The 21,633-nt window shown below is 42.5% G+C and overlaps 1 protein-coding gene across 2 annotated transcripts in view; it reads left to right on the top strand.

Moving 5' to 3' along the window:
- Window positions 1-21,633, top strand: part of LARS2 (leucyl-tRNA synthetase 2, mitochondrial) — a 315,249-nt gene that overhangs the window by 3,280 nt on the left and 290,336 nt on the right. Inside the window, exons 1-3 of one of the 2 annotated variants that reach the window (XM_075316614.1) lie at window positions 1,925-2,005; window positions 7,764-8,013; window positions 8,702-8,830. In XM_075316614.1, coding sequence (XP_075172729.1) covers window positions 7,783-8,013; window positions 8,702-8,830 — 360 coding nt within the window. In that variant the 5' untranslated portion in view covers window positions 1,925-2,005; window positions 7,764-7,782. Of the gene's footprint in view, window positions 1-1,924; window positions 2,006-7,763; window positions 8,014-8,701; window positions 8,831-21,633 lie in introns of those variants that run through there. The other variant, XM_075316613.1, reaches the window with a different exon arrangement.

The following is a 21,633-nucleotide window of genomic DNA, read 5'->3' as shown; positions in this document are numbered from 1 at the left end:
CCTTCACCCTCAGGCTGAGAGAGAAGAGGCCAAATTCCAATGTCTCGCTAGCTGCAGCCTCATTGCTCCTGTGTTTCCTTATTCCTTTTTCCCCTCTGAAGCAGGTTTTTATCCATTGACTTTAAGGCTATGTGCACATGTTAAGTATTTAGATGCAGAAATTTCTGCACTGTTTTGTGTCTTTTGGCAGGAAAAACGTCTGCATTTTTCTCATGTGTTTTTCTAGCCTTTTGGACACCAATGAATGCTATAGAGATAGATATTGACAGATAGACATATAATTGTACAACCCCGCAACATATCATAAAATTGCATCCTGTGGAGCTTATTGGACAGCTTTTCATGAGCAAAGGGCTATTCCCATCTCTAAAATCCTATCCCAATATGTAGTAGCTATAATAATAATAGCAAATACCTCCAATACTATATAACTATACTACATTTCCTCTAGAAATGTAATATAGTTCTCCTGATATAGCCATGTCTCTTACCTCATGTGCACGGCATTGCAGCTTAGATATCCATGGTTACGTTCACATATATAGTGACAGTTAGTTGCTGGTTGTAACTATGGATTCCTAAGCTGCAATGCCCTGCACATGAGGTAAGAGATATGGCTGTATCTGGTGAACTATACTACATTTCTAATTGGAGGTAATTGTTAATATTATTATTATTTCACCTACTACAAATTGGGATAAGATCTTAGAGATGGGAATACCTCTTTAACTAATAGATTAACCTCTTACGGACATTGGACTTACTGTGTACGTCCTGGCTGTCTAAGCCTTAACGACCAAGGACATACCCAGTATCGTAATTCCAGCATTCAGAAGGCAGGGAGAGGAATCGTTACCTCTCTTGGGCGATTGTTTCCCTGTAATGCGATCACAGGGACCCAATCACTGCCATGGCAACTCTAGGTCATCACCATGACGACCCCAGGTCACCCAGTTACAGAGAGCCTCACAGACCATGCCAAATGGATGGTGTGTGAGGCAAATGTCAGGGCTGCAAGTCCAGCTCTGACATTTACAATCCACGGCAGTGATCAAGCATTGCAGTGGATTATATCAGTGATCAGATCACTGAACGTTCCACAAAGGGACTAAGTAAAAAAGTAAAAATAAAGTTTAAAAAATGTTAAAAGTATTTAAAAAAAAAAAATTGGGAAAAAGAAAATATTCCAATATATGTGTATATTATGTTAAAAATATAATAAACAACACACATTTGGTATTGCCATGTCCGTAATAACCCAAGTTATAAAACCGTCACACTGGTTAACCCCTTCAGTGAACACGGTAAAAAAAATAACTAAAAAATGTAGCAAAAACTATGTCTTTTCAATATACAGCTGACAAAAAAGTGGAATAAAACGCAATCAAAAAGTCACATCTAGATGAAAATGGTACCGCTGAAAACATCTTGTCCTGTATAAAAACAAGCTACCATACAGCTCCGTCAGCGGAAAAATAAATAAACTCTAGCTCTCAGAATGCAACAATGGAAAAACTATTTTTTTTCTATATATAGTTTTTGGGGTGTAAATGCGGCAAAACATAAAAAAACCTATATAATTGTCGTATCGCTTTTTCTTACTGAACCGAAGACTAAAACTGCCTTACCACTTTTCCGGCAAAGAGAACGGCATAAAAAAACAACAAAAAAAACATTTCTGAGTTGCTGTTTCTTCTTGATTCTGCCTGACAAAAGTGAAATATACAGCGATCAAAAATTATTAAGTGGCCAAAAATAGTACCAATAAAAACTTCAACTCATCCTGCAAAAACAAGCTCTCACATGACTCTGTCGGCAGAAAAATAAAAAAGCTATAGCCTTCAAAATCCAGTGATGCAAAAAAATCTTTATTATGTAAAAAAGCATTTTTTAGTGTGATAGTAGCCAAACCTAAAAAAAACTATATATACCTGGTATCGCTGCAATTGTACTGACCAGAAGAATAAAGCTGCCAAATCACTTATACCGCGAGGTGAACAAATAAGTAAGTAAAAAATAAATAAGTAAAGCCAATTCTTCAACTGTTATTGATTTGTTCATTCTGCCTCTAAAAGATCGCAGTACGGTGCGGCTCATATTGATCCGGTGCTCTACGCTAAGTGCTTACACCAGGGATTATTTGTAAATCTCTGAAAAAATGTGATTCAGATATAAATCCCAATGGAAAATTCACTGTAATGAGGGAGTCACTTTGACCTCACGTCTGGCCTGTGGTTTGGCGGCGTCCATCTTATTACGCCTCATTTGAGGTGCACAAAAGTCATCATCATCAACAGTTTTTGTTCACATTTGAAAAGACAGACACCACTGAACAAAGTTCAGACGGAGTCTGGAGTAACTTTGCTACCTCATTAGTGAATGGATCCGTGGCGGGTTTCACCTGAATCATGTATTTCGAAGATGTAGATGAAAACCCTGGTGTAAGCACTCAGCATAGAGCACAGGATAAATGGGAACTGATCCAAAATATTTGCAATTTTTAATTCTGCAACACTCACTGCGTTTGTCACCATTGGTGTTTTCCAGGGACTAAATCGTCACTACGCTTGTAGATGAATACCCAGAAGGGTGTAATTTCCAAAATGTGGTCACTTGAGGGGGATTTATTCTGTTCTGCCACTTAGTGGTTCTAAAAATGGAATCAGCAAACTATTCTAGGAAAATCTGTGCTCCAAAAATCGAATGGCACTCTGTCCCTCCCGAGCCCTGTGGTGTAGCCAAACAGTACTATACAGTCACATGCGGGGTATTGCCACATTCAGGAGAAATTGTGTAACCCATTAAGGTTTGTTTTTTTTATACCTATTCCCCTTGTGAAAATTGGACATCTTAGGTTAAAACAACATTTTAGTGGTAAAAATGTAATTATTTTTTCTTCACTGCCCAATAATATAACATTTTGTGACACACCTGTGATGTCTATATGCTCACTGCACCCCTGCATGAATTCATTGAGGGGTGCAGTTTGTAAAATGTGGTCACTTGTGGGGGGATTCTGCTGTTCTAGCACATCAGGGGTTCTGCCAATGTGACATGGCACCTGCAAATCATTCCAACTAAATCTGATTTCAAATATGGCGCTCCTTCCCTTCTTCACTTTGCACTGTGCCTTAGAAGTCGTTTTTGACCACATATGAGATGTCAGCGTACTCAGGAGAAATTGCACTATAAATTTTATGGTGCATTTTTTCCTGTTACATTTGTGGGTAAAAAGGCTATCTGGTTGAAGTAACAATTTTTGGGGTAAAAATGTATTTTTTTTATTTTCACCGCTGAACGTTATAAAATTCTGTGATGCGCCGGAGACTTCAAGGTGCTCACCAAACATCCAGATAAATTCCTTGAGGAGTCTAGTTTCCAAAATGGGGTCACTTGTGGGAGAGCTCCACTGTTTAGGTACCTCAGGGGGTCTCCAAACGCGACATGGCATCCATTCCAGCTAAGTTTGCATTCAAAAAGTCAAATGGCGCTCCTTTCCTTCTGAGCCCTGCCATGCACCCAAACAGTATATTTACACCACAGATGTGCTATTGCCGTACTCAGTAGATATTGCACAATAAATTGTATGGTGCGTTTTTCCTTGGCACCTTGTGAAAATGAAAGATTTGAGGTTAAAGCAATATTTTTGTGGTAAAAATATTTTTTTTCATTTTTTCAGCACAACGTTGCAAAATTCTGTGAAGCACCGGGGGGTTCAAGGTGCTCACTAAACATCTAGATAAATTCCTTGAGGAGTCCAGTTTCCAAAATGGGGTCATTTGTGGGGGAGTTCCACTGTTTAGGCACCTCAGGGGGTCTCCAAATGCTACATGTAACGATTCTAGGTATTTTCGCATTTCACATTTTCGGTATTTTCTATCACCTAGGCCTCTCAGTTTCTTCAAATGTGATGTGGTCCCTAAAAAATGGTTTTGTAAATTTTGTTGGAAAAATGAGAAATTGATGATGAACTTTGAATAGATAAAGCCCACGGCTACTGGGTGCATTCCTCAGCCATGCGCTTATCTTGGCTCTTGGCTATGTATGAAGATAAGAGGAACTGCGTGCATTTTTTAAAGAAATTATTTAAATAAATAATTTAAAAAAAACCACTTGCGGTTCCCTCCAATTTGATACCCAGCCATGATAAAGCCCGACAGCTGGGAGCTGGTATTCTCAGGCTGAGGAGACCCTTTTTGGGCTCCCAAGTCTAAAAATCAGCAGCAGTCACCCAGGATTGTCACATCCATTAGATGAGATAATCCCTGCATTTTAACTAGCTTTTCCCGATTGCCCTGGTGCGGTGGCAATCAGGGTAATATAAGAGGTTAAAATCAGCCCACAGCTGCCACAAAGATCTAGATTAGTAATGGTAGACGTCTATGAGACCATCACTAATCTGTAAGTGAAAGTAAATAAACACAAACACCGAACAAAATCCTTTGGGCAACAAACTGCACCAAAAAACACGGCATAAATGCAGCGTGTAACACAGATCGTGGACACGTATCCTTAGAGAACACATATTTCTGCGTGTGCCCCGAGCAATAAACACCCACAAACTACTACTTCCCGTTGATGGTCATCATGTGTGGATCCAGGGCGTGTCAACCTGCCAGGCCTAAAAGAAAAGAGCAGAGGGGTTTTTTTTCTTTCATATCCATCACAGACATAAAGCTACTGGAAAGATAAAATTGACATATGCTAACATATAAGATGTTCACCAACTATACACTTTAATGCGCCTACCATTAACAGCATTGAAATAATATAAACTGTATGTAGTATGCAGTTATTTCTTCATTCTGTCCCCTTTATTGCATGCCCTGGAAGATGGGTGTGAGCCATCAGGGGGCGCTCACATGCATCCTTATGCGGGCATCACACTAGACGATCTATCGTGCGATGCATCGTCGGGGTCACGATTTTCGTGACGCACATCCGGCATCGTTTGCGATGTCGTCTCATGTGACACCTCCGAGCGATGCTGAATCGGTCACAAATCGTGAGTCGTGTACACGTCGCTTATTTTTAAAAAATCGTTTATTATTCATGGCGCCGGTTCTTCATCATACCCGAGGCAGCACACATCGCTCCGTGTGACACCCCGGGAACGATGAACACAACTTACCTGCATCCCGTGGCACCTGCCGGCTATGCGGAAGGAAGGAGGTGGGCAGGATGTTACGTCCCGCTCATCTCCGCCCCTCCGCTTCTATTGGCCGGCTGCTGTGTGATGTCGCTGTGACGCCGAACGTCCCTCCCCCTTCAGGAAGAGGATGTTCGCCGCCCACAGCGAGGTCGCTCAGCAGGTAAGTATGTGTGACGGCGGTTTAACGACTTTGTGCGACACGGGCAGCGATTTGCCCGTGACGCACAAACGACGGGGGCGGGTACAATCGCTCGTGCGATCGCACGATAGATCGTACCATGGGACGCCCGCATTAGGCTCCTGCGCCTCTAGTAACACCAGGAATACTACAGCCAATGACGTTATCAAGAGGGAACATGGCGGGAGCATTATAATGGCACTGTGGTTGGCACATTATGGGTTGGTTGAGTCTTACTCTGGCTTTAAGTTTTATTGTTTATTTGTTTTTATTTATTTATTTAAAAGTCCAGTTTATATTTTATCGCACCCGCCCCCATCGTTTGTGCGGCACGGGCAATTTGTTGCCCGTATTGCACAAACTAGTAAACCCCCGTCACACGTACTTACCTTCCGAACGACCTCGCTGTGGGCGGCGAACATCCACTTCCTGAAGGGGGAGGGACGTTCGGCGTCACAGCGACGTCACACGGCCAATAGAAGCGGAGGGGTGGAGATGAGCGGGACGTAAACATCCCGCCCACCTCCTTCCTTCAGCATTGCCGGCGGCCGCAGGTAAGCTGCAGTTCTTCGTTCCCGGGTTGTCACACGGAGCGATGTGTGCTGCCTCGGGTACGATGAACAACAGGACGTTCAATTTTTAGAAAATGAGCAACGTGTCAACGATGAATGAGAAAGTGAGTATTTCTGTTCGTTCATAGCTGTCACACGCTACGATATCACTAACGATGCCGGATGTGCGTCACTTACGACGTGACCCCGCCGACATCTCGCTAGATATATCATAGCGTGTAAAGCCCGCTTTAGGCTAAGGACACACGTCGAGAAAAACGAAGCGTATGGAATGCGATAAAAAAATTGCATTCCACCCGAACCCATGTTACTCTATGGGGCCGCTCCCATGAGCGATTTTTGTCTCAGCCCTGATCGGACCGAGAAAACAATTGCAGCATGCTGCGGGTGGAATCTAATTAATTTTCTCTTGCACCAATACAAGTCAATGGGTGCAAGAGAAACATCGCATTGAACTCGCATTACGCCAGAGTGCAGTGTCATATACACATGAGCTGATAATGGAGGATATAGGAAGATTAGTCCCTTCCTTCCTCTGCAGTGCCCGCCCTGTACTCCGCAGCTGTGCTGTGATCGCCGGGTTGGATCTCAGTGGCGTGACACTCAGCTTACACTCCAGCAGAGCGGGAGCCGAGTATCATACAATGCACTCGCAGTATTGCTCGTGTGGCCCCAGCCTTAAAGTCATGATTTTTACTCAGACCATGTTATATGGATGTGTGAATTAGATTTTAGGTTGGGTTTTCATGGAGTAAAACTGGGGTGGTGGTGTGCAATGCGCCCTTGGTTCACCACAAAATGGTATGAATCCATGGTTAAGTACATTTGTATGAATGGATTATATGTATCCATGTATGGATTATATGTAGACATGAGTGAACCCGCAGATGTTTGGGTCCGCTGGTTCCGACTGGGCTTTAAAAAAAAGTCCAGTTTGAGACTAGACTTGAACCCAAACACCGAACCCCATATAAGTCTATGCGGCCAAATCTTACCTGTAAAATAAAAGGGTTAAAGCAGGAGAATATACTTACCAATCCTCCCGCGCAGCTGTTACGCTACTTCCAGGACCCGCTCATCAGTCCTCATACATATTCACTGCTTTCCCCTCCCATCACCAGCTCTAATTGGCTGCCGGTAGACCACGCCCCCACACTCTCTAACAGTGCCTGTGATTGGTTAGAATAACAGGCGCTGTCTGCGTGTTTATAGTGGAGGGTAAAATAAATAAATTTTAAAAAATGGTGTAGGGTCCCCCTATAGTGATACCAACACAGATAAAGCTGTGATGATTTTCTGCTGTATTGTTTTCTTCCCTTCTTCCAAGCGCTATGATTTTTTTATTGTCCTGTAGACATAGCCATGTGAGGGCTTATATTTTTTTGCAGGCCTGATTGTAGTTTGGAATGGCGTTCATTAAAGGGAATCTGTCACCATGTTTTTGCCACCTAATCTGAGAGCAACATAACATAGGGGCAGAGATCCTGATTCCAGCGATGTGTCACTTACTGAGCTGCTTAATCTAGTTTTGATAAAATCACTGTGTAATCAGCAGTAGATTATCATTACAGGACTACTTTCCCTGCTGCCAGGTAGTCCAGCATATACATGAGTTCTGTATAATTGCTAGATCTGCAGCAGAAAAAACATTGATTTTATTAAAAGGACAGCAAACAGCTCAGTAAGTGACACATCACTGGAATCAGGCTCTCTGTCTCTACATTATGGTACTATCAGATGAGAGAGCAAAAACCTGGTGACAGATTCCCTTTTAATGGTTCAATAAAATGTGATTTGTGTCTCGCACTGCTGCTTCTATTTGTTGTGTCCTATTGTATGACGGCTGTTTAATATTTTGTAGGCATTTCTCTGTTTGAAGAATGGGTCCTGCTGCGACGATGGGACTTGGATTTTGTAACCGGTGTGTGAAAGGAAGGCTGAATGCACTGCCCAAAAACTGGCATTGGGCTTTAAGTCCTGCAATCACAAGGGCTATTTACAGTGAGACTGGACAATGGAAGAAAGTATATAGCTTGGAAACGAGGAAAAAAGTGGAAAAAAATTGGCATCACAAGATTAAAGACAATTTTACCAAAATGAATGAATTGGATGTGAGTATATACTGTATATACACCTGTATCACTCTATCATTCTATTATATTTCCATGCTAGTGTAAGATTTGTTCTGCCGTATTCCTTAAGGTGTTATCCCCATTTTATACATTTCCACAGTATATTCCATAAATTTACAGTAAGTGCAGGTGCCCCCAATAAAACCTGCATTTATCTGTAGCACTGCAGTAGATGGAGTAGTCAGAATTCCCTATAAGTTAATGGGATTTCTGTCTCCCAAATGACGGCAGCGCACATCATGGCCCCAGCCTTGAGACTGATGCTCGGCCCATTTTTCACCACATGGGCAGGATGGAAATGTCCTTTTAGTAACCATGAGGCATTTCCTAAACTCATAAAATTGCAGTTGTCTCTTGATGACGGTTTTGGAAGAATTTACAACAATTAAATTGTATTTTTTTTAATTACGTCCCTGTATTTACATAATGATCAGCATAAAATATAATTAGAAAGTGCATTTGCATGCCCAGGGACGACAAGAATGAAAGTATTATTTTCTTGGAATCCAATCCTTTTGTTGCATGATTACAAGTAGCCCTGGAAATCAAAAGAGGTTTCATTCTACACAAATGTGGAAGAAGCAATAAAAGAATGGTGGGTGTAATATCCCACATGTGTTTTTATACCAAGAAATGTTCAATTTAGATATATTTTTTTATTCTACAGAATTCAAAGCCTAAGTACTATGTGTTATCAATGTTCCCTTATCCATCCGGTAAACTTCACATGGGGCACGTGCGGGTCTATACACTGAGCGATACGGTCGCCCGCTTTCAGAAGATGCGAGGCATGCAGGTAATCTACGGACGCCATAACATTACTGATTTCTTGTGTAATTAGGAACCTATACTTACCCATTACTTACCTTAACATTTCTACCATTGAAACCCTATGGAGCTCGAAATTCCTGGGACTTCTAGTGTTAAAAGCTCCACTATTTTAGGGTCATTTTTCCTCATCATGCAATGGTTCAGAATTATTCTCTGTCTCAACATGGTAGCACAATTGTGCATGTGCATACAGTGGCATGTAAAAGTTTGGGCAACTCTGGTCAAAATTACTGTTATTGTGAACATTTAAAGGGCTTATCCGGCTTATTTTGACTTTTTTTTATTATTTCCCTATTGGGCTACATTGGGGCAGGTAAGTAGATAGTGAGCACTTACCGGCCCTGCTGTCAGCCCCTCTCCCCTGGCTCAGAGTGGTCATGTGACCGCTCCTGCCGCGATTTTGCTGCTTCCGGTCATTTCATGTCAACATGGGCAGGACCATGTTGACGTGCAATTCTGGAACAGCATGTTGCCGCCCTGCTGAGCTGTACAGTGCGTGGAGTCTCCGCCCCCCTCCCTGCACCCTCCCACACATTCCCCCGCTCCCGGTACTCTCCCCACCCACGGTGTCATCGCCAGCACCGGGCCCCCTGCTTACAGTGCTTAGGATAGCAGGAGTGCCCGTGCACTCTGTGTCCCGCTCCCTGCCAGCCCTGCGGCTGCTCGCACTGCATTGTATCAGCAGCTTCTCACAGTGCGTGCAGCCGCGGGGATGATGAGCGCTGCTGGCAGGAGGTTAGATGAGATCATTACCTGCTGTGACGATCTCCTCCTCTGCCAACGTCAGCGCTGTCACTGCCTTCTATGCCCGCCGCATTCTCACGTCACGTCTAGCTGGCGGCCCGAGACTGTCACTAGCGGTGACGTCACGGGCTCTCGCGATACTGCTGAGAACGCGGTGGGCATAGAAGTCAGTGACAGCGGTGACGTTGGCAGAGGAGGAGATTGTCACAGCAGGTAATGATCTCATCTAACCTCCTGCCAGCAGCGCTCATCATCCGCTGCAGTGACCTGGGCTGACCTATTGATGTTTGCTCAGGTCACTGCACTGGTCTCCCAGACAATGGGGAACATTCTGTTCTTCATTGACTGAGACATTGACTATGGTATGGATGTCGTGGGACCCCCTTATTGGATTACGCCGGATTCTGATTTTATTGTTCTTTTCAATAAATTGATGAAAGAGGGAATGTTTTGGGGAATGTTTTTTCAAATAAAACTTTTTTTGTTGTCTATTTTTTTTTTTTATTACTGACTGGGTTGGTGATGTCGGGTATCTGATAGACGCGTGACATCAACAACTGCTGGGCTTGATGCCAGGTGACATTACACATCTGGCATAAACCCCGTATATTACCCCGTTTGCCACCGCACCAAGGCAATGGGATGAGTTGGGGCGAAGCGCCAGGATTGGCACATCTAATGGATGCGCCACTTCTGGGGCGGCTGTAGCCTGCTATTTTTAGGCTGGGGAGAGTCCAATAACAGTGGACCTCCCTAGTCTGAGAATACCAGACCACAGCTGTCCGCTTTACCTTGGCTGGTGATCCAATTTGGGGGGACCCCACGTTTTTTGTTTTAAATCATTTATATAATTTAAAATAACAGCGTGAGGTGCCCTCTGTTTTGGATTACCAGCCAAGGTGAAGCTGCCAGCTGTGGTTTTTAGGCTGCAGCCGTCTGCTTTACCCTAGCTGGCTACAAAAGATAGGGGGGACCCCACGATATTTTGTGGCTAAATACAAGGCTAAGCACCCTTTAGTGCCACATGAAAGTTACTAAAGGGTGCCAGCTTAGAATATGCAGGGAGGTGGGACATTATATAGGTCCTTCTCATCTATCTATCTATCCGTCTATTTCTCTGTCTCTATATCTATCTATCCATCTCTATATCTACTCATCTATTTATCTTTCTTGCTGCTTCCGTTTTTTGCGGTACGCAAAAAAAACGGAAGGCACACTGATGACACGGATGCATCTTTGAAAAAAACGGACCGTTTTTTTGCGGATCGCAAAAACGGAACGGTCATGTGAATGTAGCCTACATGTGTTCCCTATGGGGGTAGGGGTCGGTACAGAACGATGGTGGGGGGGGGTCGGTACAGAGCGCCGTGTGTGTGTGTGTGTGGGGGGGGGTGGGGGGTCGCAGAGCCCGATATGTGTGTCGGGCTGTTATTTCCAATGCTAGACTGATAACAGGTCAGGTGCTGGGGCAGAATACTGACAGGGAATGAGTGTGCAGGGGGCGAGGCTGGACAGTGAGGGTGGGCAGGGGGCGAGCCTGGACACTGAGGGTGGGCAGGGGGGGTGGTGCCATTTTGGCATTATAATCGCTGAAACTGATGGTCTGATTTGATGGCCTGAAGCCAATCCATGTCCCCACAACTCACAGGTCTGGTACATGGCAGGGGATTTTTGGAAATGTCTTAGGAATGTCCCTGTTATTTTTACCCTGTAATATTATTATAAAAAAAAATAGGTTAGAAGTAAAAGTCCATTAGTTTGAGATAATTTAACCATCGTTTTAATTTTTACTTCATAAATTAATCGCTGCTGCTTCTGCTGTGTTTGACAGCTAAGCAGCGATCATAACAGCGACTTACAAGGTCGCTGTTACGTCACAGAAAATGGTGACGTAACAGCGACGTCGTTGTCGCTGTCGCTATGTGTGAACCCAGCTTAAATTCTGAGGTAAAATCTGTGGCCAATGAAGACTTTCCCATTACTGAGCGAGAATCTCATCAGTATCTGCCATTTCCTAGCTACATAGAAGAGGGAGGGGCTCTGCCTCTAGCTCCACTTTCTGCCTCTAGCTCCCCCCTGTGTCTCTAGCTCCACCCTCTGCCTCTAGCCCCACCCTCTGCCTCTAGCCCCACCCTCTGCCTCTAGCTCCTCCCTCTGCCTCTGGCTCCAACCTCTGCCTCTAGCTCCTCCCTCTGCCTCTAGCTCCTCCCTCTGCCTCTAGCTCCTCCCTGTGCCTCTAGCTCCTCCCTGTGCCTCTAGCTCCTTGCTCTGCCTCTAGCTCCTCGCTTTGCCTCTAGCTCCTCCCTCTGCCTCTAGCTCCTCCCTCTGCCTCTAGCTCCACCCTCTGCCTCTAGCTCCACCCTCTGCCTCTCCTCGCTCTGCCTCTAGCTCCTCCCTCTGCCTCTAGCTCCACCCTCTGCCTCTAGCTCCACCCTCTGTCTCTAGCTCCTCCCTCTGCCTCTAGCTTCTCCCTCCTTTGGTCTTCATAGAACTGTATCCATAGCAACTTCCATCTCCTGCCTCAGTAATGGAAAAGTCTTCACTGATTACAGATTTTACCTCAGAATTGAGAATTTTGATAATGACTGATCAGTTCTGGCAGAGAAAGAAGCAGATGTGTCTGATAAGATATATTACAAAGTTGCTTATTTTCATGTGTACTATAGATTTATGAAGTAAAAATAAAAACGACGCTTATGCTTTAAGTCTTTATGGTTTCCATAGCTCAGGATTGTGCTCTGTAAATGAAAACCAAGAGTCCAATTGTGGTGAACAACAACCCCCTGAGAAAACTCTTAAAAACGTTATGTTTTTTTAAAAACGTATTTATTTGAAGGGAGCCTGTCAGGTCCCCTCTGCCCTCCATCCCAACGCCGCATTCATACCTGTATGCCCACATTCCCTGCCTAAACAGCTCTGTATAATGTTATTCACTAATATGAATGTTTAAAAGAACAATTTATACATTTCACTTTCCCTATGCTAATTAGGGCCTTCTTTAGGCATTTAAGGCATGACAAAAAATTCATAAGACATGTATGTAAGCCGTCTTTTGAACACTCGGTCATTCGTAGTCCACCTAATGAAGCCGGGAAGTGTCCATCCTGCTTCAAAGGTGCACGTATGCACGATGTAGGATGTGTTATCCACACGGAGCAGGGAAGGAGGATAGCAATGGAAGGAAGAGAGGAGGCGCTGGACTGAGACCAGTGATGCATATTGAATCCGACTGCGACTCAGGTGAGTATAATAAAAGCTGTTTTTTATGTTCTACATATCGGGCTGGGCACTTCTTGTAACGGTCACGGCCGATGTAGTGGCAGCGAGCGGGATTAGTGGACCCACTGGACCACAGGAGGGGCCCGGGCTTACCCTTTAGTAAGAGGGGCTTAACTAAGCACCCACCACAAGGCGGACGCCAGGTACCACTCCCAGGGCAGTGACCAGGACTGAGGCAGCTGACACACAGAGCAGGTGATGGATGCAGGAATAGCCGGATACAGGTGGGGTGATAGAGGCAGGCTGGACAGATGAGTACGGACAGGAATGGTAGGTGCTGCAGGGATAGACAGGTATGGGAAGACAGGTACTGAGACGGACACAGGGATAACTTGTCAGGAGCTCAGGACCTGACAACTAGCTAGGTAGCAGATTGGAGACTGACTGATTAACTAGAAGTGGTGCGCAGGCACCTCCCCTAATGGGAGGATGCCTTAAATGCTCTGTGGCTCTCAGGAATAGGCTGAGAGGTATTTCCTGGACATAGCACGCCAGCCCATTAAGAGGAGGGCCGGTGTGCGTGCGCATCTTAGGTGTACTCCTGGTAGGGGAGGAGGCAGCAGCACATGTGGATGGGCAGTGGTGGAGTGTGGGGGAGGACGCGACCCGGCCGGTGCAGTGAGTAAGATGGCATCTCTGCAGAGACGCCGGCGATACACTTATACACACGTGGTCAAAATTGTTAGTACCCTTTGTTTACAGTAAGAAACCCACAATGGTCACAGAACTAACTTGAAGTAATAATAAATAAAAAAATCTATGTAAATGAACAAATGAAAGTCAAACATTACTTTTCAACCATGCTTCCACAGAATTTTTAAAAAAATAAAAGTTATGAAATAGGCCTGGACAGAAATGATGGTCACGCAACTTAATATTTGGTTACACAACCTTTTCAGGCAATCAAACAATTCCTGTAACTGTCAATGAGACTTCTGCTCCTCTCGACAGGTATTTTGGCCCACTCCTTGAGCAAACTGCTCCAGTTGTCTGGTGTTTGAAGGTTGCCTTTTCCAGACGGCATGTTTCAGCTCTTTCCAAAGATTCTCAATAGAAGTTCAGGGTTCATAGAAGGCCACTTCAAAATAGTCCAATGTTTTCCTCTTAGCCATTCTTGGGTTTTTTTAGCTGCATGTTTTGGGTGATTATACTGTTGCAATATCCATGATCTGCGACTGAGACCAAGTTTTCTGACACTGGGCAGCACTTTTCTCTCTAGAATCCCTTGATAGTATTGAGATTTCATTGTACCCTGCACAGATTCAAGACACCCGGTGCCAGATGCAGCAAAGCAGCCTCAGAACATAAAAGAGCCTCCTCCATGTTTTACAGTAGGGACAGTGTTGTTTTCTTAATATGGTTCTTTTTTTCTGTCTGTGAACATAGAGCTGATGTGCCTTGCAAAAAGTTTCATTTTTATCTCATCTGTCCATAGGATATTCTCCCAGAAGCTTTGTAGCTTGTCAATATGTAGTTTGGTAAATTCCAGTTTTGTTTTTTTTATGATATTTTTTTCAACAATGGTGTCCTCCTTGGTCGTCTCTCATGAAGTCCACTTTGGCTCAAACAACAACGGATGGTGCGATCTGACACTGATGTTCTTTGAGCTTGAAGTTCACATTTAATCTCTGGGCTCTTTTGTTACCATTCGTATTATCCGTCTCTTTGATCTGCCATCAATTTTCCTCCTGCGGCCACGTCCTGGGAAGTTGGCTACAGTCCCATGAATCTTAAATTTGTGAATATGTGCAACTGTAGACACAGCAACATCAAGCTGCTTGGAGATGGTCTTATAACCTTTACTTTTAACATGCTTGTCTATAATTTTCTTTCTAATTTCCTCAGACAACTCTTTCCTTTGCTTCCTCTGGTCCATGTTGAGTGTGGCACACACCATGTCACCAAACAGCACAGTGAGTATTTGTAGCCCTATATACAGGCCCACTGACTGATTACAAGATTGTAGACATCTGTGATGCTAATTAGTGGACACACCTTGATTCAACATGTCCCTTTTGTCGCATTATTTTCAGGGGTACCATCATTTCTGTCCAGGCCTCTTTCATGAGTTTTATTTTTTTTTAAATTCTGTGGAAGCATGGTTGCAAAGCAATGTCTGACTTTCATTTGTTCATTTTCATAGATTTTTATTTATTATTGCTTTTGTCAGATTCAAGTTATTTCTGTGACCATTGTGGGATTTTCTTTCATTAAATGAGGGGTACCAACAATTTTGACCACGTGTGTGTATAGTATTCTGGAATGCTGTATATAAGTGATCACTGGTGGTGGCCGCAGCTCATAAGGGACAAACCTGGTGACAGGCTCCCTATAAAAGGGATATTCTCATATTATTTCTATAGCCAAATAGTGCTAAATTTTTCGGCAAACTCATTGTTTTAAGCCTAAATTAAATTTATTTAAGTGATATAAAAGATATGCAAAGCCTGTCATGTCTTTAATAGCCACATGCCCAAAAAGGTGGTCGTTACGTCCTCCTTTTCAATAAAAACTCCTATCAAAAGAGGGTTAAAATAAAATCCCTTTTCTGTATTATTGCCAAAAAGAACATTGTGAATTTGACCATTACTAAAAATATGGAACCGCAGGGTTGTCATTACTCATCACTTTGCCCTGGAAATTAACTCAGTTTCCAGTGTTACAATTCTATAGCTTTACTACGTTTCCTACACATTCACCTCGCTATTCTGTGAAAACCAGTGGGGTTTAGATATAAAAAGAAAGCGACTGTTCTTACTAAATGTTGGTACTGAATGCAAATATGCAGATAATAAGTGTGTGGGCGTAAATTAACTATTTTTTGTAGTATTCAAAGGGGCTAACTAAAGTCATTTTAGTATGGCTTAATTAACGCTGATTTCTCACATTTTTGGATAGTGGAAAAAACCTGAATAATAAAAAAACATTAATTTACCCAAAACCATGTTGTTTCAATAACCTGACCCTTTTATGCAGATAACGCTCCTGAAAGTTTTCAAAGAAAGGACTAAGGCAGCTCTGTAGAAACCTTGCAGAGGAGCATATAGTGGAGCCGCAGTCTTGACTCCTGGCATTGTGAGCAGTGGCTGTAACCACCCCCTTCACTTTGATAGACCACTCACTCTGCAATGCATCTCTGCGCAGCAAGCTGTCAATCAAAGTGCTGAGGTGTGCATGCAGCCACTGCTCAGTGTGTACTGAGTGGAGACTGTAGTCACTCCGGGCATTACAGTATAACGATGGCTCCTGGCAGGAATAAGGTTATTTTTTTCCTTGTAGCTATATTTTGTATATTTAAATAGGGGTCTCTAAAATATATAAAACATAACTTTTATTAATCACCTTAAAAAGCCAACCAAGATGATAATACATGAAAAATATAGAGTGTAATAAATTAAAGCTATTGGGACAGTAGTATGTACAGTAAGTCAGTGTGGCTATAGCTCCCTCTAAAACATTTAAATATATACAGTCATGTCCGAAAGTGTCGGCACCTTTTGAAATATGTAGCATTGGCGTTCCTGCACTGCTCTCCTCCTTCCCTGCAGGGACACCGATTCACTCACTGCCGCAGCCATCAGCACCATGCGGCCTGCCTTTCCCGTGGTCCTCCACTTGTGTGTTCTTTGCTTTTTCCTCCAGGGGCTTGTGCATGCCACACAGGTCCTCTGGGAGTGCTCCTAGGGCGTGCATGCTCACGCACTGCTGCCCTTCTCTTAAAGAGCCAGTGCATCATTTCCTGGAAGTGCCTCTCAGCCTATCGCTGAGAGTCACTGGGTACTTAAAGGCATTTTCCCACGGGGGGAGGGATATGATCAACATGGTTAGTTAGTTTGTTCCCTAGACAGCTAGTTGTCAGGTCCCCTTGTTCGCTGTGCATCCCCGTGTCAGTGTACAGTGTTCTTTTTTGCCTGTTTCCCGGCCCCGACGGTACCCCTGTGTCCATCCACCCTGGCCATGATATCTGCCTCAGCTGCCCTGGTGGTCCCTGCTATACTAGTGGCTATATCCATCCATTTTGGCCATACTATTAGCCTCAGCCATACCTGCTGCACCTGCTACACTAGAGACTCTGTCCGTCCTTCCTGGCCATACCATCTGCCTCAGCTGTCTCAGTGGTCCCTGGTATACTAGTAGCTCTGTCCATCCATTTTGGCCATACTATCTGCCTCAGCCATCCCGACTGCACCTGCTACACTAGTGACGCTGTCAGGCCTTCCTGGCCGTGCCATCTGCCTCAGCTGTCCCGGTGGTCGCTGCTGCACTAGAGACTCTGCCTGTTTGTGCCCATGTCTGGTCTTGTCCTGGGGGTCAGCTACCACATACCCGGTCTTTGCCCTGGGAGTAGCACCTGGGTTGGGTGTGAGCCCGGATCCCCCCTGTGATCCAATGGGTCCACTCCTGCTCGCCACCTTAACATCTCTTGTGGCGAGCGTTCTAAAATAGTTCCAGAAAATTAAGTATTTCGCCCAGAATATTAATGCAGTTACATATGTTTATTTCCTTTTGTGTGTATTTTAACAACAAAAAAAAAACAGAAAAAAAAAATCTAATTGGAGATGGTCTAGACAAAATTGTTGTCACTTTTCCAAAATTGTGGCTAAATAACTTTATTTCAAGCATGTGATGCTCGTTCAAACTCACCTGTGGCAAGTAACAGGTGTGGGCAATATGAAAATCACACCTGAAAATAGATAAACAGGGAAGAGGTTGATAAAAGCACAGAGGTTGACTGAAACTTTTCATTGTGTGTCTGTGTGCGCCACACTAAGCATGGAGAACAGAAAGGGAAGAGAATTGTCTGAGGACTTAGGAACCAAAAGTCTTGAAATTATCAACAATCTAAAAGTTACAAGTCCTTCTCCAGAGATCTTGATGTTCCTTTGTCCAGGGTGTGAAACATAATCAAGGAGATTGCAACCTATGGCACTGTAACTAATCTCTCTGGACATGGGCGGCAGAGAAAAGTGTATGAAAAGTTGCAACGCAGGATAGTCCGGATGGTGGATAAGCAGTCTCAATCAAGTTCCAAAGAAAATCAAGCTGTCCTGCAGCTCAGGGTGCTTTAAGGATCAGTTTAAGATGGAGAGATCTTAAAATTTCTGTTGGGAGAAGGCAATTTTCAAATATGACAGACCTGGAGCAGTTTGCAAAAGAAGAGTGGTCCAAAATTCCAATTGAGAGGTGTTAGAAACGATTGATTGCAGTTATTTATACCAATGAGTGTGCAACCAAATATTAAGTCGAGGGTGCCGACAATTTTTTCCCAATGCTTTTTTCCAGTTTTTTTTTTTATATTCCAGGACACACAAAGGAAATAAACATGTGTATGACAGAACATGCGTAATTGCAGTAATTTTCTGGGAGAAATACCATTTTCTTCAACAATTTCTAGGGTGCCAACACTTTTCGCCATGATTGTAAATACTGTCCCTTCCTCTCTGGGTAATGACAAGCTGAATAGCTTTTAGTAGTAGTTATTGAGATTGATAAACCCTATAGAACCAGAGGAAAAAAGAAAGAAAGAGATATGGTAGAGAAGAGACACACACAGACAGTAGAAAACACTAGACTGACTACAATAAATCTAACTATGTTCACACTCAGGGTTTTTGCACCTCTTTTTCTGCAGCCAATAAAAACAGTGCATTCAAAATGTTCCTGTGTTCAGCAGCCATCTTTTTTTCAGTGGATGTGGCTGTACAATGCTTTAATTTATTAGACAAATTGCATAATTTATTTAACACTTCTTTACAGTGTGTAATTACTGTGTAATTTATATAATTTTTCTCTTACAATGCAAATAAATGCAAAAAATGAATTTGTTTGTTTATATATCTTACTATTCTTGTTCCATTCCTAATAACTTATTGAATTAATTTGCCAGGTTATTATGGTTGTGTGGATACCTTTCTTATAGGTTTTCTTAATATTAAAGGGGTGGTTCACCCATATTTTTTATTGTCTAGCTCGATATTATATTGAGAAACAATGTTTCTCTCAAATACCTTGTGTTGGCAATAGTGCCTGTGAGAGGCACTATTGCAGACCGCTGTTCCCGCTCCAGTGACGTACCCGTCAAATGCTGCACACGTCACATCCGTGCAGCCGGCTGCATTCTACCTCACACTGAGCTGTCAGCGTTGTTTCATCGCTATCACAGCCCATCTGCTCCCTCCTCCCCCCTCCCTCTCCCTCCTCCCTCCTAGCAGAATGCTGCAAGCAAGAGACGTGATGCGCTGTGCTGTGATGGAGGAGGGAGGAGGGAGCAGATGAGCTCAGAATGCAGCCGGCTGCACGGATGTGACGTGTGCAGCACTTGACGGAGACGTCACTGTAGAGGGATCAGCGGTCTGCAATAGCGCCTCTCACAGGCACTATTGCCAACACAAGGTATTTGAGAGAAACATTGTTTCTCAATATAATATCGATCTGCACAATAAAAAATATGGGTGAACCACCCTTTTAATAATAATAATAATAATAATAATAATAATAATAATAATAATAATATTACACACTTGTAAGATGTATTTTTTATTTATTTTTTTACATACGGCAATTTGTCTCCCAAGGTATCCTAAAAGATCTCGTGGGGACATTTTTTTCTTTTATTGTTCATTGATGAGGTGCCCCAGGTACAGGGGAAACCCTCTCCATGCTGTTCCAGGCTGTAATGGCAGAGTCGATCTGGATTTCCTAGGATTTAGCAGCCCTGCTATTCTCGCAAACATCCTGTGACTTCCAAGGTCTTACAGAAGCATCGAAAGTGCCGATCTTTCAGTTTGCTGCTTAGCACTTACTAAGTCTTTTAAATACACACATGACCAAAATTGTTGATACCCCTCCTTTAATGAAAGAATAACCTACAATGGTCACAGAAATAACTTGAATCTCACAAAAGTAATAATAAATAAAAAAAAATCTACAAAAATTAACAAATGAAAGTCAGACATTGCTTTTCAACCATGCTTCCACAGGATTTAAAAAAATAAAATAAAACTCATGAAATAAGCCTGGACAGAAATGATGGTACCCCTGAAAAATAATGTGACAAAAGGGACATGTTAAATCAAGTATGTCCACTAATTAGCATCACAGGTGTCTATAATCTTGTAATCAGTCAGTGGACCTGTATATAGGGCTACAGATACTCACTGTGCTGTTTGGTGACATGATGTGTACCACAGTCAACATGTACCAGTGGAAGTGAAGGGTTGTCTCAGGAGATTAGAAAGAAAATTATAGACAAGCATGTTGAAGGCAAAGGTTATAAGACCTTCTCCAAGCAGCTTGATGTTCATGTGACTACAGTTGCACATATTATTCAGAAATTTAAGATCCATGTGACTGTAGCCAACCTCCCTGGACGTGGCCGCAGGAGGAAAATTGATGACAAATCAAAGAGACGAATAATATGAATGGTAACAAAAGAGCCCAGAAAAAATTTCTAAAGAGATTAAAGGTGAACTTCAAGCTCAAGGAACATCAGTGTCAGATCGCACCATCCGTCATTGTTTGATCCAAAGTGAACTTCATACAAAAAAAATACATGTCGAGAGTGCAGAAGTCTCACTCACAGTTACAGGAATCGTTTGATTGCAGGGATTGCCTCAAAACGTTGTGCAATATTAAGTTAAGGAAGGAACCATCATTTCTGTCCAGGCCTAGTTCATGAGTTTTATTTTTTTTTTTCAATTTTGTTGAAGCTGAAAAGCAATGTCTGACTTTAATTTCTTCATTTTCATAGATTTTTTTTTTTATTTATTATTACTTTTGTCAGCTTCAAGTTATTTCTGTGAGCATTGTTGTTTTCTCTTTCATTAACAATGGGCACCAACAATTTAGACCACCTATGTGTGTAGCAGGCAAAAGAGAAAAGTAGTAATAAACTGCTTTTTTCTCCTCGCTTGTGTCTCCGGCAGTGTCTGACAGCCGACGACCGGAACTGCTCCTGCTAGATTGCAAGGGTAAATTTACAATGGCAGATGCTTGTATCCTCATAATCTGGTTGCTATATATATTACAAGCAATATTTTTTTTTCTTTCTAGCCTTTATTAAATATTGATTGCATGTATTGTTGCCATAGATATATTGGGATGTTGAATACCGTATATGTTTTCCATATTTGTATTTGGGCACATCCTTCCCCCTAGTCTGATGTTAGTTTTTTTTTTTTACTCAAGTCTTTTGTTTCATGTTGTATTTACTATAATTAACCTTAATATATATTCAATAAAATAAATTGCATGCAATTTATTTTCCTACTTTTCAAATACATTCATTATGTACATTCTTATGTACATTTTTTTCTGTATGCCCATGTACACACTGGTATTCATGGGCCATTATATTATTTCTATTATATTTTCGGATTTTATTCTTATGTACAGTAAGTCGTTTGGAATCTGGTCATTCGGTGAAAGAATAGATAATTTTCAATGTAAAAATAGACTAAAAAGCGATCAAAAAAGTGATTAAATATAAATAAACTTTATATATATAATACATTTGTATCAACAGCCACCCAAACTATAAAGTGAGCATACTATTTATCCCACCCATTGAACACCATAATAATAATAATAATAATACTTGTCTCACAAAAGATGGCATTAAAAGTTTTATATATATTTAAAGATACCAGTAAAAACTGCAACTTCTACTTCAAAAACTAAGCCCTTATACATCTCTGTCAATAGAAAAAAAAATAAGAAAGGTTACATCTAGTGACATAAAATAAT

Source organism: Anomaloglossus baeobatrachus, chromosome 6 (assembly GCF_048569485.1).
Source record: "Anomaloglossus baeobatrachus isolate aAnoBae1 chromosome 6, aAnoBae1.hap1, whole genome shotgun sequence".
Taxonomy (NCBI): domain Eukaryota; kingdom Metazoa; phylum Chordata; class Amphibia; order Anura; family Aromobatidae; genus Anomaloglossus; species Anomaloglossus baeobatrachus.
Note: the sequence above shows the minus strand (reverse complement) of the source record. Positions and strands in the feature narration are given on the sequence as shown.